At 44.7% G+C, this 14773-nt stretch overlaps 1 protein-coding gene across 2 annotated transcripts in view; it reads right to left on the bottom strand.

The window, feature by feature from the left end:
* TAF4B (TATA-box binding protein associated factor 4b) overlaps positions 1 to 8208 on the bottom strand; it is a 157040-nt gene extending 148832 nt beyond the window's left edge. The window contains exon 1 of one of the 2 annotated variants that reach the window (XM_030926197.1): positions 7373 to 8208. In XM_030926197.1, coding sequence (XP_030782057.1) covers positions 7373 to 7715 — 343 coding nt within the window. In that variant the 5' untranslated portion in view covers positions 7716 to 8208. The remainder of the gene's footprint in view (positions 1 to 7372) is intronic. The other variant, XM_010380747.2, reaches the window with a different exon arrangement.
* Positions 8209 to 14773: the final 6565 nt, after the last annotated feature.

The following is a 14773-nucleotide window of genomic DNA, read 5'->3' as shown; positions in this document are numbered from 1 at the left end:
TGCTACTTTTCTCCCAGAGGATGGAGAACCAATGGAGCATGACTGCCAACAAATTGTGGCCCAGACCTATGCTGCCCGAGAGGATCTCTTTGACGTCCCCTTAGCTAATCCTGACCTTAACCTATATATCGACGAAGTCCATTTGTGGAGAATGGGATACGAAGGGCAGGTTATGCCACAGTTAGTGATGTAACAGTACTTGAAAGTAAGCCTCTTCCCCAAGGGACCAGCACCCAGTTAGCAGAACTAGTGGCACTTACCCAAGCCTTAGAACTGGGAAAGGAAAAAAGAATAAATGTGTATAGATAGCAAGTATGCTTATCTAATCCTACATGCCCATGCTGCAATATGGAAAGAAAGGGAGTTCCTAACCTCTGAGGGAACCCCCATTAAATACCTCAAGGAAATCATGAAGTTACTGCACGCAGTGCAAAAACCCAGGGAGATGGCAGTCTCACACTGCCAAAGCCATCAAAAAGGGGAAGGAAAAAAGGCAGAAGGAAACCATCGGGCAGATGCTGAGGCCAAAACTGCTGCCAGGCAGAACCTCCCGTTAGGAACACCTATGGAAGGACCCTTGGTATGGAACAACCCTCTCCAAGAGATTAAGCCCCAGTATTCTCCGACTGAAACAGAATGGGGACTTTCACCAGGGCATAGTTTTCTCCCCTCGGGGTGGTTAATGACAGAAGGGGGAAAGGTATTCACACCCAAAGCCAGCCAGTGGAAAATACTTAAGACCCTCCACCAAACTTTTCATACAGGTATTGAGAACACTCATCAAATGGGCAAATCCCTACTTACAGGGCCAAATCTCCTCAAGACCATCCAGCAAGTAGTCAAAGTCTGTGAGGTGTGCCAAAGGAATGATCCCTTGGTCCATCACAAGGTCCCTCTGGGGGAACAAAGAATAGGGCACTATTCTGGAGAGACTGGCAGTCAGACTTCACCCATATGCCTAAGTCAAGGGGATTTCAATACTTGTTGGTCTGTGCTGATACCTTTATAAATTGGACAGAAGCCTTCCCCTGCAAGATACAGAAGGCTGAGGAAGTTGTTAAAGTCCTAATCCATGAAATAATTCACACGAGCAATTAAAAGCCCATACACGGCCCTGTAACCACAAATACCATCTTAACTTTCCAAGCCCCTTTACGCATCTAGTGCAACCTGTTATCAGGCCTGGCCCTGGGGCACCTACTATCCCATCAGCGTAATTACACCCTACAACTTCAAGCCCCAACTGATCATAGCAACTTCCAAGTCACCCAAACAGCTCCATTCAGATGGTTTGTCTGCTTCTCAGGGCCTCCCAAAATCATCACTTCCTCCCTGCTTAACAAACAGTTCGGGTTTTGTAATGGCAAACATACTTCCTGCATGACCATTCACCTCTGGACCCCCTGCAGCAGCGCCCCCACCACTACTGAATGCCTTCTCATCTCTTTCAATCACTCTCGAATGCTTCCTAGTAGATACAAAATAGTTTTTTCTCCAGTGGGAAAATAGAACACAGGGAGCCACTCAGTTTGCTCCCAACACCCCTTTCCAGCCACTCACCGGAGCTACCTTGGCAAGTACTTTAGGAGTATGGGAAAATGAAAACAACAAATTCATACACCTTTTTAACATACACAACCAGTTCTGTCTACCCAGCCAAGCCAAATTATTCTCATGTGGATCTTCAACCTATATCTGCCTACCCACCAACTAGACAGGCACCTGCAGCTTAGTCTTCTAAGTCCCAACATTGACATTGCCCCAGAAAATCAGACCCTATCAGTGCCCCTCAAAATTCAAGTCCGTCAGCGCAGGGCCATACAACTAATACCGCTACTTACAGGGTTAGGAATGGCCACCGCTACAGGAACCAGAATAGCCAGTTTATCTACTTCATTATCCTCCTACCACACACTCTCCAAGGACAGTTTGCAAAAAATAACAAAATCTATCCTTACTCTACAATCCCAAATAGACTCTTTGGCAGCAGTGACTCTCCAAAACCACTGAGGCCTAGACCTCCTCATTACTGAGAAATGAGGACTTTGCACCTTCTTAGGGGAAGTGTTGCTTTTATACTAACCAGTATGAGATGCCATCAAGCATTTACAGGAAAAGGCTTCTAAAATCAAACAATGCCTTTCAAACTCATCCCAAACTCTGGAGTTGGGCAACATGGCTTCTCCCCTTTCTAGGTCCTGTGACAGCCATCTTGCTATTACTCGCCTTCGGGACCTGTGTTTTTAATCTCCTTGTCAATTTGTTTCCTCCAGGATCGAGGTCATCAAGCTACAGATGATCTTACAAATGGAACCCCAAATGAGCTCAACTCACAACTTCTACTGAGGACCCCTGGACCAACCCACTGGCCCTTCGACTGGCCTAGAGAGTTCACCTCTGGAGGACACTACAACTGCAGGGCCCCTTTTTCGCCCCTATCCAGCAGGAAGGAACTAGAGTGGTCATTGCCCAATTCCCAACAGCAGTTAGGGTGCCCTGTTTAGAGGGGGGATTGAGAGATGAAGCCTGCTGGACTTCCTAGGTCGAGTGCAGACTTGGAGAACTTTTCTGTCTTACAAGAGGATTGTAAAATGCACCAGTCAGTGCTCTGTAAAAACACACCAATCAGCACTCTGTAGCTAGCAAGAGGATTGTAAAAGGCAACAATCAGTGCTCTGTAAAATGCACCAATCATCGTTCTGTAAAAGGCACCAATCAGCACTCTGTAAAATGCAAAATGCACCAATCAGCAGGATCCTAGAAGGAGCCAATCACAGGGAGAACTGAAAAAAGGGCACTCTGATAGGAAAGAAACAGAACATGGGAGGGGCCAATAAGGGAATAGAAGCTGGCCACCCCAGCCAGCAGCGGCAACCCACTCTGGTCCCCTTCCACGCTGTGGAAGCTTTGTTCTTTCGCTCTTCAAAATAAACCTTGCTACCGCTCACTCTTTGCATCTGTGCCATCTGTAAGAGCTGTAACACTCACCACGAAGGTCATGGCTTCATTCTTGAAGTCAGCGAGATCACAAACCCACCAGAAGGAACCAACTCCAGACACACTAACACTTAAAAGACACAATAGGCCGGGCGCTGGGGCTCATGCCTGTAGTCTCAGCACTTTGGGAGGCTGAGATCAGCACATCACTTGAGGCCAGGAATTCAAAGATCAGCCTGGCCAACATAGCAAAATCCTGTCTCTACTAAAAAGAAAAAAATTAGCCTGGTGTGGTGGCACACACCTGTAATCCCAGCTACTTGGCAGCTGAGACATGAGAATTGCTTGAACCTGGGAGGCAGAGGTTGCAGTGAGCTGAGATCGTGCCACTGCACTCCAACCTGGGCAACAGAGTGAGACTCTGTCTCCAAAAAAAACAAGTGGCCGGGCAGCTCACACCTGTAATCCCAGCATTTTGGGAGGTCAAGGCAGGCAGATAACCTGAGGTCAGGAGTTCAAGACCAGCCTGACCAACATGGAGAAACCTCATCTCTACCAAAAATACAACAAAAATTAGCCGAGCGTGGTGGCGCATGCCTGTAATCCCAGGTACAAGGGAGGCTGAGGCAGGGGAATCGCTTGAACCCGGGAGGCAGAGGTTGTGGTGAGCCAAATCGCACCACTGCACTCCAGCCTGGGCAACAAGAGCGAAACTCAAAAAAAAAAAAAAAAAAAAAAAAGGCAAAAAAACACACCACAAGTTTGTTAATTATAATACTTTGAAATGGAAATTACATTTTAGTGATTTTCACATGAATATATACTGCTTTTGTAAGTAGAATAAGCAAAGAAATCAAAACTCAACACACGGATGTGTGTGATGGCCCTCAGAATCCCTTAGGGGCTACAGCCCTATTGCCCCCTACTCTCTCCACATATGCCTACATTCAAATACTTAAGTGCCTTCTCTGTGTGCAACTTACTAGGCCCTGAGAATAACAGTAACAGAGAGTCCCTGCTTCTGTGGACCTTGTAATCAAAAAGAAAACAAAGTGTGGGAGTACTATGAGGATGAAAGCATGGCACCCAAATGGAAACACGTAACAGAACCTAACCTTGCCTTGAGGAAGAGCCGTAGGAGAGGAGCACCAGCACTTTCTCCTGAGGGCTGACTACCGACAGAATAACACCATGGCCACTATCACTTTACGCTGACCCTACAGTCTAAAAATCAACCAGTGGATGGTGTGTGAACACTGAAAAGAATACCCCTCATTTCATGAAGCCCAACAGCACTGTGACAACTGTGGAGGTGGTGATCATGTACACTGTATCCCTTTGATAAAGACAGAGTGGAAACAACTTATCCAAGGACTGGATCACTCATTTGGGAAAGGAGATGCAAATTCTATGCCCTGTCTCAGCATGAAGACAGGCTGATGAAAAGGGACCTCAGTGCTTCATAAGGAACTGTCACACCTTTGTACAGTACAACTATCATGCAGAATTTATCCCAGCTGATGACCTAAAAGAAGAAATTAAGTCCTTGCTTATCATTCTCAAACAGGTGATAGACAAGATGAAGAATATTAAGAAGAGAAAGAACCACAGTTGAGCCTAAAACCCCACATGTTCACAAAAGAGAAGACTGAAGAAATTACTGAAAACCTTTTATTAATATTTCCTCAAACACCCTCTTATGCATACTTTTTATTTCCAGTTCCTGCTCCCTAGAAAAACCTGTGGTGCACATATATATATATATTTTTAAACCAGTTCTGTTCATAGATGAAATTCTGAAGTAAAGAGAATCAAATACTTAAAGTACTCATGATCTTGGAAAATGAGGAACTGACATATATAAGCACCCTTGTGTAATCAAGTGCTAATTCTTGGTATGCAAAAGAAATAGTACGAGATTCAGGCTGGCGCAGTGGCTCACGCCTGTGATCCCAATACTTTGAGAGGCCGAAGCCGGGAGATCACTTGAGGTCACGAGTTCGAGACCAATCTGGCCAACATGGTATAACCCCATCTCTACTAAAAATATAGAAATTAGCCGAGCCTGGTGGTGTGTGCCTGTAATCCCAGCTACTCGAGAGGCTGAGACGGGAGAATCACTTGAACCTGGGAGGCAGAGGTTGCAGTGAGCCTAGATCATGCGACTGCACTCCAGCCTGGGCAACAGAGTGACACTCCGTCTCAGGAAAAAAAAAGAAAGAAAGAAAGAAAGAAAAGAAATAGTACAAGATTCATAATGTTTTTAAAAAGTTACTTTAATCAGTCTTTCCATTTCATTCTTCAATTATTATCTTATTCTGCCCAATAAGAGCACAGATGTAATTAGTACACCCTTCTGCCACACATCAGCAGAAATTCCCAAAAGCAAAACCCCACTTCCTCTATAACGACCAATTCCTAAAGACAAATTATCTTCTTTCTCTCTTTTGTAGGGGTTTCTCAGAGGTAAACAGCATGCAATGTTTTAATACAGTGCTATGAACATAATTAGACTATGGTCCTAGTTTGCTACTATTTAACTCTGCCAAGTTTCAGTTTTGGTTCCTTGGTATATAAAATGAAAGACTGGAATCTAAAGTTCTCTCAATCACCTTTCATTACTGACACTCAATGAGGCATACCATATACATACAAGTAAAAAAATAAGCATAGAGTTGTGGAAAGAATAGTTAAACAGACCTGAGCTAAAACTCCCCCTGACACCTATGGGTTGCCGGGCATTGGACAAATTATTTACTCTTAGATACCTCTTTCCTTATTTGCTACCTGTCTATTATGACCAACAAATAAAAGAAAATAAATAATTTGTTAAAAGTGCTTAGCATGGTAAGGCCCCAATCCTCCAGTAAGTGATTCACTCTCACTTACCAGCAAGTTTTCACTCTTGACAGTTCTTTCTTTGGGGGGTTGGGAAGGGATGGGGAGGGACAGAGTTCCGCTCTGTTGCCCAGGCTGGAGTGCACTGGCAAGATATCTTGGCTCACTGCAACCTCCACCTCCCGGGTTCAAGCAATTCTCGTGCCTTACCTTTCGGACAGTTCTTTCTTAATACTTTTTTTTTTTTTTTTTTTTTGACTATTTATAAGTAAACTTCAGTGACTAGATAGGATTTACAGTTTAGGGGGTGATTTCATTCTAACACATTCAGAACTAATTTATAAACACATATGCAGAATAACAATTTAGAACTGCCAAATAATGTATTAGGTGCTGCACACTGCTGTAACACTGCCTTAACAGTTTTACACACCTTGTATACCATATAAAACTGAAATACAACTTCATAAAAAGTGAAAAAACATAATCTATTCACAACGTGTATGACTAACAACAATATTACATACAAAAAGGACCTCTGCCATTTTATTAAGGGTTATAGAATCTTTTGAATCAATGCTTCCCCTTTTTTTATTTACCATCTTTGCAGGTCAGAGTTCCAATAACTGCTAAACAAAATTAATAGAAAGCAAATTCCAAGAGACTTTCAGTAAAGTAAGACTGAACACCCCAATATCATTCAGCATATTCGCAATATGTAAATTATCACAAAGTAAAACCTTTATAGAAATCATGAAATACAGCCCAACAGAGTAAAAAGCCTTAGGATAGAAAGTAGTGAAAGACTCATTAACAGTAGCATTCCTTGACACACAGCTTCAACTGCAACTGTAACAATTGCGTGACTCTGATCTGTTTGTCAACTGTGGCACGTGTTCCCAGTCAGGGATTCTGCTAATTGAAAGTTAGAATCATAAGACATGTAAAGATTGTGCAGGAACAGCATTATTCGTACTTGGTACTAGAAAGCAGTAAAACTATTCTGACCTGGTTATACACAAGAACGTCACTGTTAGGCTGTGCCCGGTGGCTCACGCCTGTAATCCCAGCACTTTGGGAGGCCGAGGCGGGAGGATCGATTGGGCCCAGGAGTTCGAGGTTCCAGTGAGCCGTGATCGCGTCACTGTACTCCAGACTGGGCGACAGAGCGAAACCATAACTCATTCGTTCATTCATTCATTCATAATTAATAAAATAAGTACAAAGTACAACGCACTTCTACATCATAATCTAAGCGTATGGAAATCCACGGTATAAACTGGCCCTTCCTCCACATGGAAATTAGTTTTAGCTATATTATCTCCCCGACCTAAGAGTCAGTGCCTGAAAGCCCTCCTCCGAAAATCAGTTTGATACAGCTTTTTACTGTGTGACTTAGGTGAAAAGATGCTTTCCTTAAACATGAAAAGAAAAACCATGCAGTAATGACACAAAAAAGAATGTGTTAACTGTAAAGTCAAGATTATGAAAGGTTCCCGTGGCTCAGAGTTTTTTTTAGGAGCAATCTGGGGCTACGACTTTTCCCATCACCGCCAGCTGGACCGACAGACGAGGCTGGAAAGGGTGATCAACATACCTGGAGGAAGCTGCAAATTAGCAGGAAACTGGATCGTCGTGGTGTTGGGGGCTTTCACGGCGACTATCTGAGGAGCAGGCAGCCTAGGGCCGCTGCTGAGTTTAGGAGGGGCGCTGACCGGAGCCACTTTGGTCACCAGGGTCCCCACGGGGGACCGCAGGGGCTGGGACGCCGTGGGCTCCACGCAGACGCTGACAGGAGCCTTAGTCACGGCGCCCAGGGCCACAGGAGTGCTCTCCACCCGCACCGGCAGCGCCCCGGCCGGGGCCATGGTCACGGTCCCCGAGGCGCTCACACCAGCCGGGGAAGCGGCGCCGGCGGGTTCGGTGAGGCCGGCGGGCATCCCCCAGGGGCTCAGCAGCAGCTGCGGCGCTGCGGTTCCAGGAGCAGAGGGGAGGGGAGGCTTGGCGCGTGGCAGCCGACTCCGGTGCGGTTCGGGCTGCACAGCATCGCTGGGGAGAGGCGCGGGGGCCGCAGCAGCGAAATCAGTGACGGGCGCCGGCTGCCTGGCAGGACACGCGCGTCCCGGACCTTCCTCCCGTCCGCGCGAGCCTGGGCTGCCCCCGGAGCGACACCCGCCCGACCTCTCGCAGCTTCCTCAGCGGCGCTCACACGTGCGCTGCCTCAGCCCGGCGCCTCACGCTCGGGTCCCGCTGCTGGGGAGCCTGGACGTGCGGCTCCCGGAAGGTTGTAGCTCGCACCTCGAGCCGAACTGCGCAGCGGCTCCCCCGCCAGAAATTTCAAAACTACGAACACAGAGCGCCCATAGCCCCCTACGCGCGTTTGGCACGGCCCCTCCGCGCGGCCACGCCAGCCATGTTTATATAGCCACGCGGAGACCTCGCGCACGCGCCCAGGCCTCCGCCGCCGCCCCGGGCTTCCCCGGGATCCAGCCGCGTGATTGGTCAAGGAGCGGAGCCGCGCCCGTGACGTCACTGGGGACGGCTCCACGGAGCGTTAGAATCTTCCCCTGAATCGCCAGCAAGGAGGGGGCGATGCCAGAAACCAATCACGTGGGAGGGGCAAGCTGCACTTGGAAAACTGCGGCATCCGTGTTTCTCTGTGTCCCCCGTTGTTTGTTCCTCGAAAAGCCAGGACTAGACTGTCTCCAGGATTCTATTTTTTAAGGAGAAAATGGGGAGGACTGATTTCCGAGAAGAGTGACTCAATAAGAATTCAATCACGCATTTTCACTGGTTTTCTCTGGTGTCTTCACACTGAAGCGTTACTGAAGCGTTGCTAAAATTAGTAATTAGAATTGACGTTGTAAAAATTAAAATGGTGTATAGTTTTATAGTCTGTGAGATGTGCCTATTTTCACATTTTAGAGTTAAACTGCCTAAAATCTTAAATGGAAAATCGTTTCTTCTCTGGTGCTGCTATAGATGTCTCTGTCACCTCTAAACATTAAAATTGTATGTCTGTCTGCAAAACTTAATGCCTTTTGATACCTATATAATTAGATTCTAGCACTTAGATATTAAGTGCGATCCTAGACATTATCTGGATAAATAAAAGGTGTTGACTGAATCGATATGAAAAAACTTGCTTCTTTGTAATGCAGTCAGAGAAGATGCCTTAATTTCAAGCTAAAGTCATAATATTGTATGTTTGTACGAACCAACACTGCACTGAAAGGAGATTTTACAAGTAGGCAGATGCTATGATCTGAATGTTGTTGTGTTTTTTGTTTTGTTTTGTTTTGGAACAGGATCTAACTCTGTCACCCAGGCTGGAGTGCAGTGGCACCATTGGCTCATTGCAGCCTCCACCTCCTGGGCTCAAGTGATCCTCCTACTCTCCTACCTCAGGCTGGAACTACCTCAGGCTGGAGCTACCTGTAGCTGGAACTACAGGGGAGCGCCACTGTGCCTAGCAAAAACGGGGTCTCGTTATGTTGTCCAGGCTGGTCTCCAATTCCTGAACTCCTGCCTGGGCCTCCCAAAGTGTTGGGATTATACCCTCAACTGACTGTTAAAATGCTAAAGCTGAAGTTGATAGTATTAGAGGGTGGGGCCTTTGAAAGGTGGTTAGATCATAAGGGCGGAGCCCTCATGAATGGGATTCCATTCAGGACCAATCATGTTAAAGTGATGAATATGTTAGTTTGATTTAATTATTTCATGACACATGAAAACATCACGATACCTCATAAATACATACAATTATTATTTGTCAGTTAAATACATTAAATAAATAATTTTTTTTTTGAAGAAAGCTCAGAAAGATCCCTCACCCCTTCCAGCATGTGAGGTTTTAGTAAAGAGACTGCTGTCTAGGAAGTAAGACTCTCATCAGATACCGCATCTGCCCTGATCTTGAACTTCCCAAACTCTGGAATTATGGGACATAAGCTTCTCTTTTTATAAGCTACCCAGTTTGTGATATTTCATTATAGAAGCCCAAGTGAACTAAAATAGCAGGCAACCTGACAGTTACAGCTCCTGCTTTTCTACCTCTCTGTAAACGTGTGCCGGCACGTTTAGATAAGATCTACTCACAAGATCTAGTAAAGTCCACACACTTACCACCTTTACTGTCTCTCACTTCTTGACCAGTCTAAATCCATCTCACGACCCAAATCAATCACACTCCCTCCCTTTCTATGGTGAATTCCCTGATCACTTACCTTCTAGCAGATGCCTCAAAGTGGAGTTGGGGAGAGAAAAACTCAATTTATTGAGCACCTCCTGTGAAAGATGCATTTCCTTTTTCTAACTGCTTCATTTTACAAACTTAAAAACTGCAGTTAAAAGAGTAATATTTCCAAGAAGCTGGAATTCAAACTCGTCAGTATGATGCCAAAGTACATCTCTTTCCATTACTCCAAAAACGTCTGATTAATCATGTATCCCACAGTGCCCTTGGCAAAATGCCTTGAGCATAAAAGGCATTTAATAAATATTTGCTAAGGTAATGAATTGAATGAAGTTATGCAACATTTTCAGTGAAGCAAAATAGTGTAGTGTATTTGAATCTTAGATATGTTCTTCATCAAATGGGCAAATTATCCCTGATTTCTTTTCCCCTCCATATAGTATGTTTCAATAGATACTTGGGTACGGAAGGATCGAAGTTTGTTTTGAGGACTCTCCCTTTCTAAATTTCCACTAGACCCCCACCCTCAACTCACATACCTTGTGTAGATAGGTAATTAACCTCCACCATGAAATTACAAAGAGACTTGGTTGGGGAACTATATTTTTTCATAAAGTTAACCTTATGCATTTCTCTCTCTCTCTCTCTCTCTCTCTCTCTCTCTCTCTCTCTCTCTCTCTCTCTCTCTCTCTGGCTTGTGTGAGTGCGTGTGTGTGTGTGTGTGTTTCGGCAGGGCAGGGCAGGGTGGGTATGGGGTTATGCAAGGGAGAACAGGGTATCCCTGTCTCTGTCACCCAGGGTAGTTCAGTGAGGGCATCATGGCTCACTTGCAGCTTCAACCTCCTGAGCTCAAGAAATGCTTTCACCTCAGCCTCCCAAGTGGCTGAGGACCACAGGCCACCATGCCTAGCTAATTTTGCTTGTTTGTTTGTTTGTTTTGCAAAGACAAGGGTCTACCTATTAGGTTTGTGCAAAAGTAATTTTGGCAACATGTTGCCAAGGCTGATTTCAAATTCTTGGACTCAAGTGATCCTCCTGCCTCAGCCTCCCAAAGTGCTGGGATTACAGGCATGAGCCTCACATTTTTCTTATAATTGTTTATAATATGCAAATTCCTGATGTGGTGGTTCCTGCCTCTAATCCTAGCACTTTGAGAGGTCTCAAGCAGGAGGATTGCTTGAGGCCAGGAGTTCAAGACCAGCCTGGCCAACATGGTGAAACCCCGTCTCTGTCAAAAATACAAAAATTAGCTGGGTGTGGTGGTACGTGCTTGTAATCCCAGCTACTTGGGAGGCTGAGGTAGGAGAATCGCTTGAACCTGGAAGACGGAGGTTGCAGTGAGCTGAGATCACACCGCTGCACTCTAGCCTGGGTGACAGAGCAAGACTCCATCTCAAAAGAAAAAAAAAGATAAGAAAAAGAAAAAACAATTATTAACCAATAAACAGATACTCATAAAAAATTAGATCACACACAAAACTATTAATGGAAGATATTTCTATTTAGAGACATTCTAAATGATAATTTTTGTCTCTCTGCATTTTTAAATTTTCCTACAGTGAATGTGTCTTATTTGCAAAATCAAAAATTAAAAACAAACTTTTTCTTAAAATATATATTCTTAGTGAGAATTGAAATCTGTAAGTACAGCTAAATACTCTCCAGTCTCCTCATCATAGCATCCAAGTACCTTTAATGGATCTCATGAACCTGGACAAGTATGGTAGCTTGCTGAAGGTAGGCCAAGCAGAAGCTTATTACAAATACTGTCTTAACCTAAGAAGACAGGCTGTTTTCTCAGTGTGAGTAATCATTTCTTTTCACTTCGCACTAAGTGTGGAAAAAGTAATAAGACTGTTCAAGAGCCAAAAATCCCCAAAATAATATTTATTTTGTAAAAGATTCTGCAAACACTGAACTTTATACTTTGTATTATAACACCAATTTTCTTGAATTATATTATTTTCGAAAGCCTCTCCTCCCTACCTACCTTCAGTCATTCATCTATGTAACATTTATTGAGTGCTTACTATAAGCTTGGCAATAAAGAATACATCAGTCAGGCTGGGCACAGTGACTCATGCCTGTAATACCAACACTTTGGGAGGCCGAGGCAGGTGGGTCACTTGAGGCCAGGAGTTTGAGACGAGCCTGGGCAACATGGCAAAACCCCATCTTTACAAAAAATACAAAAATTAGCCTGGTGTGGTGGCACGTGCCTGTAGTTCCAGCTACTTGGGAGGCAGAGGCACAGGAATCCCTTAAACCCAGGAGGCAGAGGTTTCAGTGAGCCAAGATTGTGCCACTGCACTCCAGCCTGTAACAGAGTAAGATTGTCTCAAAAAAAAAAAAAGTTAACTTTAGAGAAGAGAGTGATCGACTGTATCAAATGCAGCAGATAGGTCAAATAAAATGAGGACTAGGGAGTGCCTGTTCAATAGAGCAACACGATGTGGGCGTCACTGGTAACCTTGACAAGAGTAGTCCTGTGGAATGTGGGCATGAGAGCCTATTTAGAGCACATTCATGAACGAATAGATGGAAATGTAAAGTTATAACACAAAGTAAGGGAGAAAAAAATGGGGCCATGGGAGAAGAGATGAGGTCAAGAAAGAGATTTTCTTTGCAATAACTGCATGTTTGCATGCTGATGGCAGTGTTCCAGTAGGGAAGGAAAACTGCTGATAGAGGAATAAAGAGGAATATTTGAATTGTTGGAGCCATGTCCTTGAAGGCAAAAAAAGGGATAAAACCTAGTGCACAAATGTGCGCCTGTAGTCCCAGCTCCTTGGGAAGCTGAGGTAGAGGATCACTTGAGGACTTTGAGGTTGTAGTGCACTATAATCTTGCCTGTGATTAGCAACTGCACTGTAGCTGGTGCAACATAGTGAGACCCCCATCTCTAAAAAAAATTTGTTTTTAATCTAGGTGCACAAGTGGAGGGGTTGAGCTTTGATAAGAGCCATAGACCATCCATCTATGGCAAGAGAAGGGAAGGCAGAGTTCTTGGCCATAGACACTGGTAGATGGATATTTGTGGTGGTGGGAACTTGTGTAAATTCCTTTCTGATCATTCTCCCTTCCTGCAAACCAATCTATGTCTCCCACTGTTTCTAGGACAATCTTCCTAAAATGCAAATCTAATTTTACAACTCTCCTACCTACCACTTCTTAACATCCACCTGTTACCCACAGGATAAAATCTCAAGTAGCATGGCATACAATGTTCATTATGATCTGGCACCCATTAAATTGTCCAATCAATTCTACTCTGCCATGTAGCCATGGGCACCTTGTAATGGCAGCATAGGGAAGTACAGGAATTTTGCCAATATCCCAGGGTCTCTCTTGACTTCATGACTTTGCATATATTATTTTACTTTTCTTCAAAGACCTTCCCCATGTTCTACCTGGCCAATTCCTATCTGGCTTCAAAAGTCAATAACCTAAGCCTCTCTTCCCCATCCCATAGCACATTATCATAGCACTCATTATATTGTTATTCAAGTTTTTCTTGCCTATCCTCTCCCATAGTTTAGTGGGCTGTGTCATGTTAATTTGAGGAGGAGAAGAGAGAACCGAATGCTTAGTAGATACCTGACAAAAAGCACTTATCTGAGCCTTTCCTATCCCACTCCCAAGCTTTAACACCTCAGAGACAGAAATTTTGTCCTGTCTGTATACCCCTGGTGCCTCCTACAATTCTTCATATAGTAATAGGGGCTTAAATATTTCAGCTTTCTTTTCTCAGTCTATATTTCTCTTGGGTGATGACATTTACTTCCAGGGCTTAATTTCTATCTATATGTTTTCGACTTCCTGTATCTTTGACCCCAGATTTCTCTCCTGGCCTCAAGACCTATACAAACAACTGCCTAGCGTCTTCACCTGGGTGTCCCACAAGTTCAACCTAAACGGTCAGCAGTTGCCTCTCCATATATGCAGATTTCAACGTGCACTTGGTTGAATCTGCAGATATGCAGCCCAAGGATACAGAAAGCCGGCTGTATCTCATCTTCAAACCTGCTTTTTCTCCTATGGTCCCTATTTCAGTGAACTAGATCAACCTCCCTCCAGTGACCCAAAATGTAAAATTAAGAATTGACCAAAATTAGCTGGGTGTGGTGGTGGGCGCCTGCAATCCCAGCTACTCAGGAGGCTGAGGCAGGAGAATGGCATGAACCCGGGAGGCAGAGCTTGCAGTGAGCTGAGACTGAGCCACTACACTCCAGCCTGGGTGACAGAGCAAGACTCCATCTCAAAAAAAAAGAATTGACCTTGAGGTTAGGCGCCGTGGCTCACGCCTGTAATCCCAGCACTTTGGGAGGCCTAGGAGGGCGGATCACCTGAGGTCAAGAGTTGGAGATCGGCCTGGCCAACATGGCGAAACCCTGGCTCTACTAAATATACAAAATTTAGTGGGGCGTGGTGGTGGGCACCTGTAATCCCAGCTACTCGGAAGGCTGAGGCAGAGAGAATTGCTTGAACGCAGGAGGCAGAGGTTGCAGTGATCGGAGATGGAACCACTGCGCTCCAGCCTGGGCCACAGAGGGAGACTGTCTCAAAAAAAAAAAAAAAAAAAAAAAAAAAGGATTGACCTTGAGTTTTTCCCATTCTTCACTTGCTTCAATCAGTCATTAGATCCTGTCAATCTCGTAATCAAATCTGTAATATCCCCGGAATCCATCAGTCTCTCATTTCCACAGCCACTCTCTTAATTCATATCCAAGAATGCTCACTTGAATTATTCTAACTGGGTTCCCTCCACACCACCAGCCTTGCTCCTTCTTCATTCTATACTCT

This window comes from Rhinopithecus roxellana, chromosome 21 (assembly GCF_007565055.1).
Source record: "Rhinopithecus roxellana isolate Shanxi Qingling chromosome 21, ASM756505v1, whole genome shotgun sequence".
Classification (NCBI taxonomy): Eukaryota; Metazoa; Chordata; class Mammalia; order Primates; family Cercopithecidae; genus Rhinopithecus; species Rhinopithecus roxellana.
This window is presented reverse-complemented; position numbering and strand designations above follow the sequence as displayed.